The sequence below is a fragment of the Jaculus jaculus genome, chromosome 1 (assembly GCF_020740685.1).
Source record: "Jaculus jaculus isolate mJacJac1 chromosome 1, mJacJac1.mat.Y.cur, whole genome shotgun sequence".
Classification (NCBI taxonomy): domain Eukaryota; kingdom Metazoa; phylum Chordata; class Mammalia; order Rodentia; family Dipodidae; genus Jaculus; species Jaculus jaculus.
Window position 1 is genome coordinate 304560034 of NC_059102.1, and position 18642 is coordinate 304578675.

Sequence of the window (18642 nt, forward strand, 5' to 3'; positions counted from 1 at the left end):
TAAAAAAAATAACATGAATACCTGCTACCTGAAAGCAGGATTCACATTAGCTTTACATATTACTTAATCTCTTTAATTTTATGATGAATATCAATAATAAATAATAGAGTAAAAGACAGTGTAAGTTATATACTAACCTCATTTTTTAAATTATCTGAAGCAGTCAATGCAGATTTGGAGTCATCACCATCATGTTCTGAGACTTTGGATTCAAATTCTGATTTTGTTATTTTCCCTTTGCCATGTGAAGATGACACATTTTCTATATGCTGACCAACAAGGCTATTTAAAACCAAAAGATGCATTAAACAAATTTTAACTGGATAACAAGTTTTATATAATTACATTGCTATCATTACCATGCAAACAAAGACTAAGGATTGAATTCCATTTATAAAGTAGAAGGTCTTTCACAGTTACAGAATCATACAATAAGTCAGGGGTAGTGGTAGGTGCCTATAATTCTAGCACTTGGGAAGCTGAGGAAGGAGGATCATAAAGGCCAATCAGGGTTATGTAGAAAGTCTCCTAATTTTACTACGTAGCAAGACAGTGTCCAGATAAATAAATGGAACAAGTAACACATCAAGAACAACAAAATGAAACATTCTACAAACAATATGTGTCCATACGCACCTTTCGGGTGGACTGACAAAGGCTGGCTGTTCAACTGGAGCAGCTCCATCAAGGGCCTCAGCAACATCACAATCAGTTTCAGACTGCTCAGTTTCACTTGGCTTGGCTATAGCTAAAGTACCAGAATTTTCTATTTCACTAAAAAAAGAAATTAAAATAAGAAACTACAAGTGATTTAATGACCATTTTAATATAAGTTTAAAATGCTACTAGTGATTTTTTAAACACAACCTAAACCAAAAAAGAATGCTTTACAGATCTGCAGAATGTTTTCAAGAACTCAATCACTGTCAGCGGGATATGGTGGCACATGCCCATAAACCTACTACCTGGGAAGCTGAAGCAGGAGAATAGAGAGCCCAAGGCCAGCCTGAGCTATTTACCTTAAGTCATGTATAGTCAACTGATCTGTCCTGGTTCTAAACTACTACTGGAATTTTAAAACAAAATATAATAGGTTAATATGTGATCCTAAAAAATTATTTTTAAAGTATTTATTCTAAATGTGCCTTTTCTAACATTAAATCTGTGCTAGTAAGTTTACTGATACTGTAGCATATAGCATCAAAACTTATCTATTATCTCAAGATATTTCACTAATATTCTAAAGTAATTTTGGAATTTCACTTTAAAAAACATGTCCCCTAGCCGGGCATGGTGGTGCACACCTTTAATCCCAGCCCTTGGGAGGCAGAGGTGGGAGGATTGCTGTGAGGCACAAACTGTTTCTGAAATAATAATTTATTTTTCAACATGTCTATGCCCTTTTTCCTTAATGGGAAACATTCCCAAATAGTAACTGTTACATCCTTGTGTACAACCCAGTCCCTTATGTTCTTGAGGACAGATATTTAAAAGTAAGCATGGGGCCAGGCGTAGTGACGCACTCCTTTAATCCTAGCACTCGGGAGGCAGAGGTAGGAGGATCACCATGAGTTCAAAGCCACCCCAAGACTACATAGTGGATTCCAGGTCAACCTGAGCTTGAAAAACAAACAAATAAATAAATAATAGTAAAAATAAAAATAAATAAAAGAAATCATGGTAAAAAGAAAAAATATATATTACTGGTGATTATGTTAACCAACATATTTATTCTTAATGTTAAATATTCTATGTACTTTGTACTATCTCATATGATAAAGTAAATGCTTAATGTGATAGTATTAAGATAGATGCATTTTGTCTTACTCTTTAGATGACTGCTGAGGAAGCTCAGGAGTACAAAATTTACTTTTTAAAATCAGTAACTTAAACTTGAAAAGTTATTAAGTCAGAAAAAGGTGGCTAGTCCCACAAAAATATAATTATGACTACAATACTAGTAATAGAAATAAATACTATGACATACTTGAGAGAATGAAGCTGTCTTATCCTATTAAGAAAATAAGTTTTGGGGGCTGGGGAAATGGCTTAGTGGTTAAGGCACTTGCTTGCAAAGCCAAAGGACCATGCTTCAATGAATCCCCAGGACTCACGTAAGCCAGATGCACAAGGTGGCAAATGGTTCTGGAGTTTGTTCGCAGCAGCTGGATACCCTGGCATACCCATTCTTTCTCTCTCTTTCTCTCTCTATATCTATCTCTATCTGTCTCTCTCTCTCTCAAATAAATAACTAAAAATATTTTTAGAAAAGGAAGTAAATTTTCTATTATTAACTGAAGAGACTTGTTCTGGTTTTGTTTTGTATTCTTTTACTTTTCCTTCTTTATGATGACTTACTCAAGCTTTGAGATTGGAGTGGTTTCTGAGGTAGACGAGCTGGAAATATTTTCAACATTTTCACTGCTCACAACTACACTGGAAGAGTCTTCATGCAAATCAACTGTAGGGAGTGTTTCAACCACAGCTGGACTCAACTTTTCTGACTCCATATTCTGTTTTTTGAAAAAGTTATAGTAAATGTTATGATTAATAAACCATTTCTTTTGATGAACTTAACCTTACAGAAGCAGAAAAGCAACTATGTAAATGTTGATTTTAAAATTACTAAAAAATAGCCGGGCATAGTGGCACACGCCTTTAATCCCAGCACTCGGGAGGCAGAGGTAGGAGGATCATTGTGAGTCCGAGGCCACCCTGAAACTTCATAGTGAATTCCATGTCAGCCTGGACTACAATAAAACCCTACCTCAAAAAACAAACAAACAAAAAATACTAAAAAATACTGTTATAAAAAATTCTTGGGCTGGAGAGATGGCTTAGCTATTAAGGCACTTGCCAGCAAAGCCGAAGGATCCTGGTTCGACTCTCCATGTCCCATGTAAGCCAGATGCACAAGGTAGAATATGTATCTAGAGTTCGTTTGCAGTGGATGGAGGCCCTGGTGTGTCCATTCTCTCTGTCTCTCTTCCTCGTTCTCTCTCTCAAATAAATAAATAAATAAAATATATTTTAAAAAATTCTTTCAATATTACAACCCCAAGGAATATTATTATTCACACAAAAATAAGGTTCTACACATTCTTCATGGCATCTCATATACTAATAGAAACAACTTTTCCTTTTGCTTCTCCCCATTTGTAAGCATTACCATTCCTACATAATTAATGACTAGTACCAACCTAGAAGTTGTGTATATGTGTGTGTACATTCAGTTCAGTAAATAGAAAGCATCAATAAGAAACAACATAAGATATGTACAAGTACTATGACCAATCAATAAATGACTCCTGCTGCTCCAATCCTGAATGGTCTTTCAACCCCCTCAAACACAAATTTACCTAATATCTACTCATATCTGAAAACCTCTCCCCCAAACCAGTAAGGAAACAGCCATTTCCTCTTCTCTATGCTTCCACTATTCCCTATACAAGCCGTTATCACATTACTACAATACCTGTAACACCTCAATTGTCATTATTTATGTCTCCCTCTTGTTTTCAGTTATGCTTTCAAAATGCTTTAAGGACTATATTTTCTTGACTTTAATTCCTGGTGTTGATCTCAGATGAATAACAAGTAAAAAGGGTTGACTGAGTTCAAAAAAAGACAAAAACTGAACTATTAGGGACTAGATAGGAAAAGTAGGCCTTGAAAAACAGGGTGGTCAGTATGGGAGCAAAAAACAAACAACAACAAAAAAAAGCACATGAAGCAGAGTCAGTAGAATATACATTAAATCATTTGAAAAAATTGTTTATACTGAAAAATTCACAAAGGGCTAAAATGATTTTTTAACAAATAGAAAGTAAGAAAAGAGAGAGATATTTAACATTCTTTTTTACTATGTTTTAAAAATTCAACATGTATGGGGAGGGAATATGATGGAGAATGGAATTTCAAAGGGGAAAGTGTGGGGGGGAAGGGAGGAATTACCATGGGATTTTTTTTTATAATCATGGAAAATGTTAATAAAAAATTAAAAATTTGAATAAAAAATTCAACATGTAGTCAGGCATTGGTGGCGCATGCACTCAGGAGGCAGAGGTAGGAGGATCACAGTGAGTTGGAGGCCACCCTGAGACAACAGAGTGAATTCCAGGTCAGCCTGAGCTAGAGTGAGAGAGTGAGACCCTGCCTTGAAAAACAAAACAAAACAAACAAAAAAATTCAACATGTACTTTAAACTGAAGAGTAAATCTAAATTATACCAGACTGCTCAATTAAACATTTACAGATATATAAGTTTCTATCAAAGTATTTGAGCAAGAGTATGATATGACAAAAATTCTAGAAAATGAATCATTAAGGCATTCATATAATTGGAACCGCAACAAACATTGCCATTTTTTTCTTTTCTTGCATGGGTATATATGTGTGTGATATGCATGTGCTGAATATGTATATTAACATGCATGTGTGTGTCTATCCATTCAAATAACCTGGAGGGCTGGAGAGATAGCTTAGTGGTTAAGCACTTTCCTGAGAAGCCTAAGGACCCCAGTTTGAGGCTCGATTCCCCAGGACCCACGTTAGCCAGATGCACAAGGGGGTGCAGGCGTCTGGAGTTCATTTGCAGTGGCTGGAGGCCCTGGCACACCCATTCTCTGTCTCTCTCTATCTGCCTCTTTCTCTCTGTGTCTGCTGCTCTCAAATAAATAAAAATAAACAAACAAAAAAATTTTTTAAATAACCTGGAACTAACCAATTCAACTACACTAGCTAGCCACCTACCCCCAGCACTGGAATTACAGCCTTGGGCCACCATACGCAGTTTTTTACATGGGTGTTAACTGAACTTAGGTCCTCATGCTTGTACAGCAAGTAATTACCCAGTGATCCATCTCCCCAACCAATCACTTTTTTATTCAATGCATGCATTATCCTTCACAAATATTTCCCCATGTCCAATGCAATAAAACACACCATTTCCCTCCCTCCCTCCATCGTTCTTTCCCTCTTTCTCAAATAAATAGATAAAACATTTAAAAAACAGAAATGAGGATTTTCACTCAAATTTTACTTCAAAATGAACAGGCACATTTACTATTAAATCTATAGCTTTATGTTTCCTCAAAAGTAATAGTATTGAGACTGGGGAGATGGTTCAGCAGTTAAAAGCACTTGCTTGCAAAGAATGATGACGTGGATTTGATTTCCCAGTACCTGTATAAACCAGATGCACAGAGTGGTGCATGCACCTGGAGTTCATTTGCAATTGCAGGAGCCACTAGTGCACCCATATACACACACACACACACACACATTTCCCTTTCCACCCCCATCCCCACCCCACCACTGAATCACTTGCACATAAATAAAAATATTTTTTAAAAAAATAGTATTATTAAGAAGTAATTTTAGTGCTGGAGGGATAGCTTAGGGGTTAAGGCACTTGCCTGGGAAGCCTAAGGACCCAGGCTCCATTCCCAAGGACCCACGTAAGCCAGATGCACAAGGTGACGCGTGCATATGGAGTTCGTCTGCAGTGGCTGGAGGCCCTGGAGTGCCCATTCTCTCTCCCTCTCTCTTTCTCAAATAAATAAATAAAATAAAATGTTTAAAAAAAGAAGTAATTCTAAAACCTGTTATATGGTTCTTCAGAATGAAGAATAACAACATATAATATGGTGATCAAAGGCATTTTATCTTTTGAAGTTAGTCATAGTAGTACATGATTTTTTTTTTCTAAACAACACACAGCTTACTTGAGCATCCACAATGTAGTCATCTTTTAATTTATGCTCTTCTGGAGAAATAGGTAAATATGAACCCATTTTTCTGGATATTTCAACATTAATAGGTACCTCTCTTTCATCCTATATTGCAACAAAGAAAAAAAGACTGATAAAATTACTTCACAATAGCATTAAAGCAATTATTAAAGACCAACCATTTCTATACTTCAAAATCATACACTGCCTTGTATAGATCTGATTCTTTTATGCACTGAGCTTCTATCTCCTTACATTCATTAGCACCACACTTAAAATGTAAATTATACAAGCTTAAGAATCTTGTTTGCTTGCTTATTAAGTACTTTATTCCCAAAACCCATCACTCTGTTAGACATATAGTAAAATTTCCATAAATACATGACAAATATGTTTTTTGTTTCATCTTTCTTTTGACACATTCAAATTAGAATTTATTTTATTTCTTTTTAAAAATATTTATTTATTATGAAAGACAATGAGTAGAACAGGGCCTCTAGCCACTGCAAAAAAAAAAAAAAAAACTCCAGATGCATGCACCACCTTGTGCATCTGGATTACATGGGTCCTGAGGAATCAAACTTGGGTCCTTTGGCTTTGCAGGCAAGCATCTTAATCACTAAGCCATCCCTCCAGTCCCAAGTTAGAATTTCTTAAACCTTTATGCCTTTAAATATATTTTTATGGCTGGAAAGATGGCTCAGCAGGTAAAGGTACATGCATGCAAAGCCTGATAACTGGGTTTAATTTCCCAGAACCCATGTAAAGCCAGGTGCACAAAATGGCACTTGTGTCTGAAGTTCCTTTGCAATGGCAGCAGGCCCTGGTGTGCTCGTTTTTTCTGTCTCTCCCCCTCTTTCTCTCTCTCAAATAAATAAATAAATTAATTAATTAAATGTATTTCCTAACTATAAATTTCCTAAAAGCAACATTCATATTCATCTATGCACAGCAGAATTTATTTGATACATACATAATATGTGTGTTAAGCAATATTTTCCCAATTAATGCTTTATTTACATTATTTTTAAAACATTTGGTATTCAAATAATCAAGGAAATGATTGCACTTAATTAAGTTCTACGAAAAATGAATGAAAACACAAAATTAAAATTTTTAAGAAATATTTAACAAGTTTTCTAATGTTTACATATTCCATCCCAAAAGTGTATTCTATACGACTCAAATATTGAAATAATTCATTCCAACTACCATGTCCAAAGCCCCCAAATATGTGTATGGGCTGATACACATATGCACAGCGTATGTATGCAGATATATATGGTGAGAAACAATATAAATCCCTACATTAGAGAGAGAAGAGAATAAGATATCTATATGTTAAGATGAAAATGTAGTCACTCAAAAGAACCCATCAACATGAATCATATAGAGAAGTAATTTGAGGAAGAACAAAGCCAATTTACATGACATTTTAATGGAAATAAGAATATTAATTTATGTGCCTATATAAAGGTACATCTATATCCACAGAAAAATATCTCAACATTTTCACAAGCTGTAAGTTGTAGTTCTTTTGGGGATGGGAATGGTATATAAATATGAATTATTTTGTAGCCTATATAAAGTACTTCTATGATTTAAAGTACACACAATAAAGTTGGAGGCAAAAGACAAACTGAGTTAATATTCATCTTTATCTTTTGAAATGGTATAATAAATCACTTAGAAACTCAGGGCTTTTTGGGATTCTGTCCACTTGTTATATATAACTATATATAACAAGCTACAAAGCCTCCAACTGCAAATTCTCTATGTAATGCTTATTTCTAATAGCTTTCCATTTTCAAGACTGGATTTCCTTAAAAAATTAAAAGCAGAGTAATACTTACTGAACATATAACATTTTTACTTCCCACTGGAGGTCAGGAGGAAATACAAATACAACCAACAAAAATAAATATACAAATATCTCTGAGCTAACTTAATGTAAAAATGACTTTGTACAAAGCAAGGAGAAATAAAAATCCCTACAAAAATTTGTAGCACAGCATTTCCTAAGTAACGTTCATTCTAAATACTTTAACATAGTCTTAGAAAGCTGACACACAAAATGCCAACTTTATTTAAGGTACCTTTTTCTGGAATTGCACATCTTCATTTTCTAATGCGCAACTGTCATCTTGTGAGTAGTATGTTGTTGAGGCTGAAGAACTCTCTTTACAACATACATGCCAACTGGGAAGCCTGTAAACACCCATCACCAACAATGGAAGAGAGAGAGGGAAATTATTAAGTCAACAGTCTTTTTTATGAGCCACAGGCTAAGGCAATAACAGACAAGTTTCTATCCTAATGTACTACAGATTATAACAACTTGAACATATTAATGCCTTGGGGAAAAAAGTTTTAATATCAGCATTCCAAGACTCAATGTTCAAGACAGTACAACAGGAAAGACTTCACAGAAACAGGACCTGGTAATTACTACATTATCACAGAAGGAACAGAGAAAGGTGCTGAAAAGTACCAGATACTAGTGACATTAAAAATACCTACAGGGCTGGAGAGATGGCTTAGCGATTAAGCGCTTGCCTGTGAAGCCTAAGGACCCCGGTTCGAGGCTCGGTTCCCCAGGACCCACGTTAGGCAGATGCACAAGGGGACACACACATCTGAAGTTTGTTTGCAGTGGCTGGAAGCCCTGGCGTGCCCGTTCTCAATCTATCTCTCTCTCTCTCTCTCTCTCTCTCTCTCCCTCTCTCTCTCTCTCTCTCTCTCTTTCTCTCTGTCACTCTTAAATAAATAAATAAACAATGAACAAAAAAATTTTTTAAAAAACCTACAGATAGCAGGGCGTGGGGGCACACGCCTTTAATCCCAGCACTCTTGAGACAAAGGCAGGAGGATCACCATGAGTTCAAGGCCACTCTGAGAAGAAAGAGTGAATTCCAGGTCAGCCTGGGCTAGAGTGACACCCTCCCTCAAAACAACAACAAAAATACCACTAACGTTAATTCTAAAAGTGTCCAATACTATTACAAAGTATAATGGTTAAACTTCTAGATTTTCACATAGAGAACAGAGATCTCCAAAGTTAACAGAAACTGCATACACAAATACTACAAGTTAGTAGTATTATGACATCAAATACAATTCTTCTAAGTAAAACAAAAAAAAATGGAAGTCTCTAGGAATATTCTAAAGGAGGAAGATACCACTATGATTAAATATCTTAGCTCTGATATTTAAGTTAGCTAAATATAACACAAATATATATGATATACTTACATAGCCACCAAGATTCTATGAATCAGTAAGTTTATGTACAGAAAGTATGAGGAACATATGCATAATATATAATCCTATCACACATTTAATGAATAACCTAAAAGAGTTCTGTGTAGCTCTAGAGAATACCCTTTGAACTAGAGGTTAAAGAGGTAAAAAATGAAAAAGTAGACAGTAGAACTATGAGGTGTAAATGAGTTAATGAATTAGACTGCAGATGAGTTTATAATTGGAAAACTCAAATGGATTAGCTATTATAAGCTTTAGATATAAAAATTCTATTTCTACACATAAAATTAGGAAACATACCAACAGACTCTATGTACTAAAATCATTACCATCAGTTATAAAACTTAATATACATCCCCATTTACAATAGAGTAAAATATTGTAATATCAGCTTAGCAATAAGCCTCTGTTTTAAAAGAACTACTTGAAATTGCCATTATTTGACAATTGTCTTACTAGAAAAATAATATCAGTTTAACACAATTCAAAATACTTTTTAAATAAAAAAATAAGCCAGAAATAGTAAAGCAGAATGACATGAGAGGACTAGACTTCTATGAAAATAAAATTATAGGCAGAAATGTGTGATTTCCATACAGAGAAACTCTAGCTGACAGTTGCAAACATGAGACAGAGGGCAACCAATCTCGACAGCAGCTAAAGAGAAGCTCTAGAAAGATCTTCTTTAGAAAGATTTATTCAGAGCACAACCTATCTGTCTTTGAAGTCTACATTATTAATTATGTGACTGGAAAAATAAATCCACTCAAAGAAAAAATAACCCAACTTCAACAAGTCAGTATTTCTAGGAAAAATGAAAAAGAGGAGGAAAAGGAACTGCACTCTACTACATGGCTGAATTGTGAGGGGTGAGATTCATACCGCCGTGACAATAAAACACTGAATTCATTATAAACCAAAGCATGACAGTAGCATATAATTTAAAGAATCTAGTCATCAACAGGAGTAGTCAAAACACTAACACTAGCCTGACATGTGAGTATGTTAGGTCTACAATGGGGCTAGCTGATCCCCCTACCACCAAAAAAAAGGCTGGCTTGGGGTTGAGGGAGAGTTCTCAAAGAAATATGTACAGGTCACCTAGCTTGCAGGGTGTCTGTTCATCTGCACAAACACATGAATATATCACTGCCCCGCAACAACAACAAAAGAACCAGAGTCAACTACATAAGAGTGACTGGATAGTACTAAAGACCAGATTCATGCTATCTGTTGCAGTCCGGTTCGCATTGCTGTTAGAAATCACCCAACCAAGAGTAGCTTCTGGGAAAAAGAGATTTATTTTGGCTTACAGGCTCGAGGGGAAACTTCACGATGGCAGGGGAAAACAATGGCATGAGCAGAGGGTGGACATCACCCCCTGGCCAACATAAGATGGACCACAGCAACAGTAGGGTGTGCCAAACACTGGCATGGGGAAACTGGCTATAAAGCCCATAAGCCCGCCCCCAACAATACACTCCCTCCAGGAGACATTAATTCCCAAATCTCCATCAGCTGGGGAGCTAGCATTCAGAACACCTAAGTTTATGGGGGACACCTGAATCAAACCACCACATTCCGCCCCTGGCCCCCATAAACTGATATCCATACATGATGTAAAATACAATGCTTTCAGTTTGACTTTAAAAGTCCCCATAGTTTGTAACAATCTCAATGATGTTCATATATCCCCATAGTTCAAGATCTTTTAACTGAGCCATAATACCAAAATATAACCTCAAAAAACCCATAATGGCACAGAATAAATATTCACACTGCAAAAGATGGCATTCGGCATAGCAAAGAAACATTCAACCAATACAAGATTTAAAACAACCAGGGCAAACATCAAACTCTGTAGCTTCAAGTCCAGCAACTCAAACCAGTGACAAATCTTCAAGTCTGATAATTCTAACCAGCAACAAGTCTCTGGCATTCCAATTCCGCCCCTCCAGCTAGGCTACTCACAGTCCTGGGAAACTTCATCGGGGCCGGCAGCTCCTCGGCAGCCATCTCATGGTCCCGGCATCTCCACTGGGTCTCCACTGCAAGCCACGGTTCATCTTCATGGCCCCATGGGGTCTCTATGCAGGCAACCAGCAAACCTGCTTCACACTGCCCATGGCCATTTCCAAAACACAAGACCGTGTTGCAAACTCAATGACCCTCTTTCCAGCATTTCTTATACTCCACAATACCAGGTAGGGTGCCAATTTGTTAATCCAGGGGGGATTAAAGCAGACTTTGAAGAATAGGACACTCCTTGAGCACTCAGACCCCTTCAAAAGAGTTGACATTCTTCTTGTTGCCCTAGCGCAGGTCAGCTAGCCCAGTCTCAAAAGTTGTAATCTCTCAGTTGCAGCTAAACGGGCAGCAGTTCACCCAAAGATTTTCCTTTCTGTGCCATATCCCTCTGCTCACACCAGTTCATTTCTACGCAAAGCAACCCTGCACAACTTCTCAGGACATGGGCACAGGAGCAAGCTTCTCACACAAACTGCTAGCCCAGTCCAGGCAAAGCTTTTTCTCACCCTCATAAGCCAAACCTCACAGTCCATAGCTCTTACTGCATTCAGGTCTTGCAGCTCAAACCAGAACAGTCAAGCTGTACTTACAGCACTGCAAAGAATCTCTTAGGCCAACGTTTCAAATCCTGCCACTTTCTTCTTGAAAACCAGCTCCAAAAGGCCCAAGCCACACAGTCAGGTGTCTAGCAGCAATCCCACTCCTCGGTACCACTTCACTGTTGCAGTCCGGTTCGCATTGCTGTTAGAAATCACCCAACCAAGAGTAGCTTCTGGGAAAAAGAGATTTATTTTGGCTTACAGGCTCGAGGGGAAACTTCACGATGGCAGGGGAAAACGATGGCATGAGCAGAGGGTGGACATCACCCCCTGGCCAACATAAGATGGACCACAGCAACAGTAGGGTGTGCCAAACACTGGCATGGGGAAACTGGCTATAAAGCCCATAAGCCCGCCCCCAACAATACACTCCCTCCAGGAGACATTAATTCCCAAATCTCCATCAGCTGGGGAGCTAGCATTCAGAACACCTAAGTTTATGGGGGACACCTGAATCAAACCACCACACTATCTATGCAACTTCCAAAAATTGCAGTATGAGAATCCCAAATCTAATGACATGAGTTTCTACACTTCTAAAAATCTTAGCACCAGAAACTAAATGCCATTCTATAAACCCCTGGCACCCTACCTCAGTTCAAATCACATGACAACTCCTATGCTTCTTACTATTCTTAAATTGACTGCGTATCTCTCCTCTCTAGTACTTTTTTTTTTTGTTTATTTTTGTTTTTCGAGGTAGGGTCTCAGTCTAGCCCAGGCTAACCTGGAATTCACTATGTAGTCTCAGTGTGGCCTTGAACTCACAGTGATCCTCCTACCTCTTCCTCCCGAGTACTGGGATTTAAGGCGTGTGCCACCACGCCCGGCTACCTCTCTGGTACTTTTAAAAACTAAACTCCTTAGCTGAAGAGACGGGTCAGCAGCACTTGCAAAGCCTGGTGGCCTGGGTTCAATTTCCTAGTACTCACATAAAGCTAGATGCACAAAGTGGCCTATGTGTCTGAGTTCATTTGCAGCAGCACTAGACTGTGCATTCTCATTATCTTTCTCTCTGCTTGCAAACATATAAAGAAAGAAATAATATATGTTTTAAGGGGCTGGAGAGATATCTTGCTTAGTGGTTAAGGTGCTTGCCTGCAAAGCCTAAGGACTTATGTTTGACTCTCCAGGTCCCGCATAAACCAGATGGTTTGTTTGCTTATTATTCCCATTCACTCATTATCAGTTTTGCTCATACTCTACACACACACACACACACACACACACACACACACACACACACACACACATACACATACACACAGAGAGAGAGGGAGAGGGAGAGGGAGAGGGAGAGGGAGAGGGAGAGGGAGAGGGAGAGGGAGAGGGAGAGGGAGAGGGAGGGAGGGAGGGTCACTATTCTTATCACAATACAAGTAAAGCTTATTTCAGCACCTGTTCCCACATGGATTTTCCTTAAACCCAAGGGAAGCCTTCCTAGCAATACTAGCCCTTACTCACTCCATTAAGCTCCTACTATGTAACCTAGCTTTTCAGATTGTTCATCTGGATTCACCTAATGTAGAAATACAAAGTTGAATGCAACAACAAATAAAAATGTCCACACTTACTGGGACAGATGCTAGAGGGAAAGAATCCCAGGAAAGTGCATTTAAGAGCTTCAGGAATAATTCCACTGTTCATTGCTGCCTTGGCCAATCCAGGTGCCTCCATTTTCAAATGACAAAACTGAATCTATATGGAAGGGTAAAGACACTGGCCCAAGGCCATCTGAGAATACACAGGTAGCATAATGGAGTAGTTAAGTGAGCAAAGGTTCACAACTCAAGACTACCTAGGTTCTGGTTCTACCCCTATTGCTATGAGAAAACTTGGCCAAGCTGCTTAATGTCTTCATCTTTAAATGAAGGTGTTTACTGGGAAAGAGCTGTAATGAGGATGAATGAATGTGTATAAAGCATTTATAATGGAAATAAGTGCTCAATGAATGTTTCTTTATCAATACAAAGAGAGCAGTATAATCAAACTCTGGTTTAGTTTATGCCCATCCCACAACTCTACTGCACATGTATCTGTATAATGACAGTTTGTAAAGGCTCAAGTTCCATACTCATTCTGTATCTCTCACTATACAAAATACACTGTGGGTAACCAAACAATATTTGAAATGAATTCATAGATTGTTATTTCTAAATCCTGATACCAGATTATCCTACCTCTACTCAACAAACTACTAAATAAAGTACCCAGAATGAATGATTCAGAACTTAAATAACAGTACAAATTTAATACCTAAATAACAGTATTAATTTAGTACCTATGAACCAGGTTAATACTATAAAATATTCTCTAACAAAGCTAAATCTCACTTTACAATTTTTTAAAATATATTTTATTTATTTATTTATTTGAGAGAGAGAGAGACAGAATGGACAAGCCAGGGCTTCCAGCCACTGCAAACAAACTCCAGATGCATTGCTCCCCCTCCCCCATATATATGGTTTATGTGGGTCTTGGGAGAATCAAACCAGGATCTTTTGGCTTTGCAGGCAAATGCCTTAGCTGCTATCTCTCCAGTCCTTAATTATTATTTTTTTTTATTTGCGAGGAGAGAGGGAATGGGCATGGCAGGGCCTCGCCACTGCAAACTAACTCCAGACACATATGCCACTTTGTGCATCTGGCTTTACATGGGTCCTGGGAAACATAACTGGCTGTCAGGCCTTGCAAGCAAGTGGCTTAACTACTAAGCAACTTTTAAGTAAAATATAAAATCATTTAACTAGTATTCAATATAATCACAAAGTCCTGAGTTTCAGGTGTAAATAAGGGGCAGAGCACTTGCCTAGCTTGGAAGAGAGTGAGCTCTATTCCCAGCACACACAAAAAAGGAAGGAAGACAGTCTACAAGAAAACAAAACCTTACTCCATCTCAAGGTTTAACATTCTTTTTTTTTTTTTAATTTTTTATTTATTTATTTGAGAGCGACAGACACAGAGAGAAAGACAGATAGAGGGAGAGAGAGAGAATGGGCGCGCCAGGGCTTCCAGCCCCTGCAAACGAACTCCAGACGCGTGCGCCCCCTTGTGCATCTGGCTAACGTGGGACCTGGGGAACCGAGCCTCGAACCGGGGTCCTTAGGCTTCACAGGCAAGCGCTTAACCGCTAAGCCATCTCTCCAGCCCAAGGTTTAACATTCTTATACTGCAAATACTCAAAAGTAATTTTCCACTCCCTTATGACATGTAGAACTTTTACGTTCTGGAAACACTTTTAAGATACCAGTGTTGAAAACCTGGGGCTAAAGAAATGACTTAGCAGTTGCATGCTTCCATAGCCAAAGACCCAGGTTTGACCCCACCCCCCCACCCCCGAGTCAAACAAGGTGGCATGTGTCTGGAGTTCCTTTACAGTGGCTAGAAGCCCTGGTGCATCCTTTCTCTCTATCTGCCTCTTTCTTTCTCTCTCAAATAAATAAGTAAAAATAAAATATAGTTTAAAAAAAAGAAAAAGAAAACCTAGGTAACATACAACTGCCATTAAAGACAAATCTGAAACATAGAAGTAAGTATTAAGTAGGATATTTTATTCTTTTCTAGTTATATACAAATGAAAAGAAAATAACATATGTGTACATAAAGATGGTTTGGGAGAATAAAGCAGTTATATATTTTATGTTTCCTTCTTCCTTTTCAATATAAGAACAGGAATATTAGCTATACATGTAGATCCATTTTTGTTTAGCTTGAGACATAAAATAATTTACAGGCCAGGTGTGGTGGTACATGACTTTAAAGCCAGTACTTGGGAGGCCAAGGTAGGAGGATCATTGTGAATTCAAGACCATCTGAAACTACAGAGTGAATTCCAGATCAGCCTGGGCTCTCATAAGATCCTATCTTGAAAACAAAAAGAATACGACGACGAATTATTTACTAGTTATGAATAACCCTTAAAAAAAAGGAAAGAAATGATGATGCTCAAATATAAGGGCTGATATCTTCCAATGCCTGACAATCCTACTTTTGCTGACATTCTAAAACATCTTCAAAGGACTAAGAACAATATGAACCACATCAGCTCTTTTAAAAGTAATTTAAGACCAGAGTGGTGCTGCATGCCTTTAATCCCAGCACTCAGGAGGCAGAGGTAGAAAGATGACCATAAGTTCAAGGCCACCCTGAGACTACATAGTGAATTCCAGATCAGCATGGGCTAGAATGAGACTCTACCTCGAAAAACAACAAAATAAATAATTAAATAAATAAATAAAGTAATTCAAAGTGTATTATCGAATTGTCTTTTTGTTTCTGGACACAGTTGCTGCAATTTCACATGATGATGTGTCACCTTCTTTCACAGACCTTTTCCCATTAGGGCAAGCGGGCATCATCTAGCTTGTCTCAAGGGATCTGTTTATAAGACCCATTACCCCTGTCAAGTACCAGATGCTTTCCTTTGAATGCACATTTCAAAGCAAATAATAATAAGCCATCATATGATGTGACAAGAAAGGGTCATTTCATTATTTTATTTTGCATGTTCAGAAAATACAGTTACTTTTTAAAAAGTTACATACAGGAACACAAAAATACACAAAATATTTCTCTAGATTACAGACATAATAGGAGATATATCTGTGTGTGCATATGTGTATACATATGTGTGTATGTATGTGTATTTCTGTTTACATTTGTATACTAACAGAAGAAACCAGCAAAATTATGAGGAAAAAAAACTAGAAGATACATACTGAGATATAATCACAAACCAGGAACAGGTCTCTTCCTTCAATGAAAACTAAACTGACATACTTCAAAGGTCAAAAGGTAGATTTATACATTTGTCAATTCTCATCTAGTGTGACCCCATGTCTCCAAAGTCTGTCAGGCGATCCATTCTATCCTCCATAGAAATCTAATCACAAGATCAATCTAATCTTTCTCGCTGGTTCTTCTAAGCTACTTCATCTTCCTATCCTCTGAAAGATAATTCCTCTGCACAGTAGTCAAATCCTTTCAGAGCCTACCTCTACAGTCTTCCTTTCCATCTCTCCCCACAGCTATTCAACACTCAGAGACAACTGGACAAGAACATTCTTTCTGCCTGAAATACATTTTTCCCACCTTCTATTACCCATCTTGTAAATCACTGATGGATGAGAACTGAGGGTCACAGAAATAACTAACTGAAAGGCATACAGTCAGTGACAGAATCACGGGTACAATAACCTGGAATATAAATTTTTGAGCTGATGTTCTTACTGTCCTTTATAAGTACCTTTAATGTATTTGTTAAATAATGTCAAGCTCTTCCCAGTGGCATAAACATTAGCTTCTCCAAAATAATCCAAAGGGTACAGAAAGAAAAGATTTGCTTAGTTTTAAAAAACTGAATCTTTAGCCAGGTGTGGTGGCGCACGACTTTAATCCCAGCACTCTGGAGGCAGAGGTAGGAGGATCACCATGAGTTCAAGGCCACTCAGAGACTACATAGTGAGTTCCAAGTCAGCCTGGGCTAGAGTGAGATCCTATCTTGGGGGAAAAAAAAACTGAATCTTTACTAAGATTAATAGAAGAACACATTTGCCTTGAAAATCAACTATCAACTAGGGCACGCATGAAAAAACTCACTATAGCCAGAAATGCAAGGAAGAAGTGGAAGTTCTATAAGCATCAGGGTTTCTGCTAACATATAGCAATTCACTGTTGGGTACATGTACCCAGTGAAGGAGACTAGGGATCTTAACCAAACTGAACTTGACCTCATGGAGAAGTGTTTATACAGGATAAGCCAGTAAGAAAATACCAAGACTAAGAAACCTAATTACTACATACTATTCCTCCTTGATACAATCTAATCAATCACACAGTTCTCACTAAAAATTGCTACTTTGATGAAAATAAAAGGTACTATTAACAAAGTATCTTTTTTCTCCTCTTTCTGAAACATCTAATTTGTATAATCATGCATACTTATACCTTAAATGTTAATTTGGCACACCTAGAGAACTTACAAATCATTAGACACATTTAAAAGGCACATACACGGCTGAGGAGATGGCTTAGTGATTAAGGCACTTGCCTGCAAAGCCTAAGGGCCCAGATTTGATTCCCCAGTACCCATATAAAGCCAGATGCACAAAGTGACGCATGCATCTGGAGTTCTTTTACAGTGGCATGAGGCCCTGATGTGCCCATTCTCTCTCTCCTCTCAAGCTCTCTGCCTCTTCTCTCTCTCTCTTCTCAAATAAATAAATAAATAAAATATTCATAAAAGGCACAAAGTTTTGATAATTTAGGGTACACACTTAGAATATCCACTGGTTAAGATATGGATCAGGCCTTCTTCCTCTTAATCTGATGATCAAACTTTCCAAGTTTTCCCAGGACTGAGAAGGTAAGATAGGCTGAATAATGCATTCTGGGTCTCTAGTCTCTGCATGCTGTACTTTATATGGTAAAAGAGACTTTTATTTATTTTATATTATATTTATATTATATTATTTTATTTTATATATTTAAGGATTTCAAGATAGGAGGATTATCCTAGATTGTCTAGGGTAGATAAGTCACAATCTCAAGTCTTTTTCTATGAAGGGAGAAAAGTAAGGACTGAAGTAGGAAGCTGAAGTGATTTGAGAAAGGAGATGAAATCCATGCAGTTTTCAGAAGCTGAAAGTCAAACAAATGGATTTCTCCTCAGAGCTTCCAGAAGGAACAAGTTATGCTGACACCTCAACTCTACCAGAGAGAATGATTGGGGACTTCTGACAGAATTCTAAGATAATAAATCGGCATGTAAGCCATTAAATTTGTGGCAACTTGTTAGCAACAACAGAGAACTAGCACACAGGTTTCCTGAGATATGAAAAGTTTCAGTACTAAAATCAATATGAGCTAGTCACCCTCCTTAGGTTATAAATGCTCATAATATTTGGTGTATAGTAAGTATTTTATAATATATAAATATACTCACTGTTTTGCAAAGATTAGTCTATATGCTATCTCACAACTCTAGGATACTAAGCACTCAAATTCAAAGGAGTTATACAACA

At 37.5% G+C, this 18642-nt stretch overlaps 1 protein-coding gene across 8 annotated transcripts in view; it reads right to left on the reverse strand.

Moving 5' to 3' along the window:
- Positions 1–18642, reverse strand: part of Suco (SUN domain containing ossification factor) — a 78286-nt gene that overhangs the window by 55699 nt on the left and 3945 nt on the right. For all 8 annotated transcript variants that reach the window (XM_045148362.1, XM_045148358.1, XM_045148354.1 and 5 more), the window contains exons 2-6: positions 7829–7940; positions 5727–5837; positions 2359–2513; positions 637–774; positions 138–282 (exon numbers count right to left, since the gene is read on the reverse strand). In XM_045148362.1, the coding sequence (XP_045004297.1) occupies positions 138–282; positions 637–774; positions 2359–2513; positions 5727–5837; positions 7829–7940 (661 nt within the window). The remainder of the gene's footprint in view (positions 1–137; positions 283–636; positions 775–2358; positions 2514–5726; positions 5838–7828; positions 7941–18642) is intronic.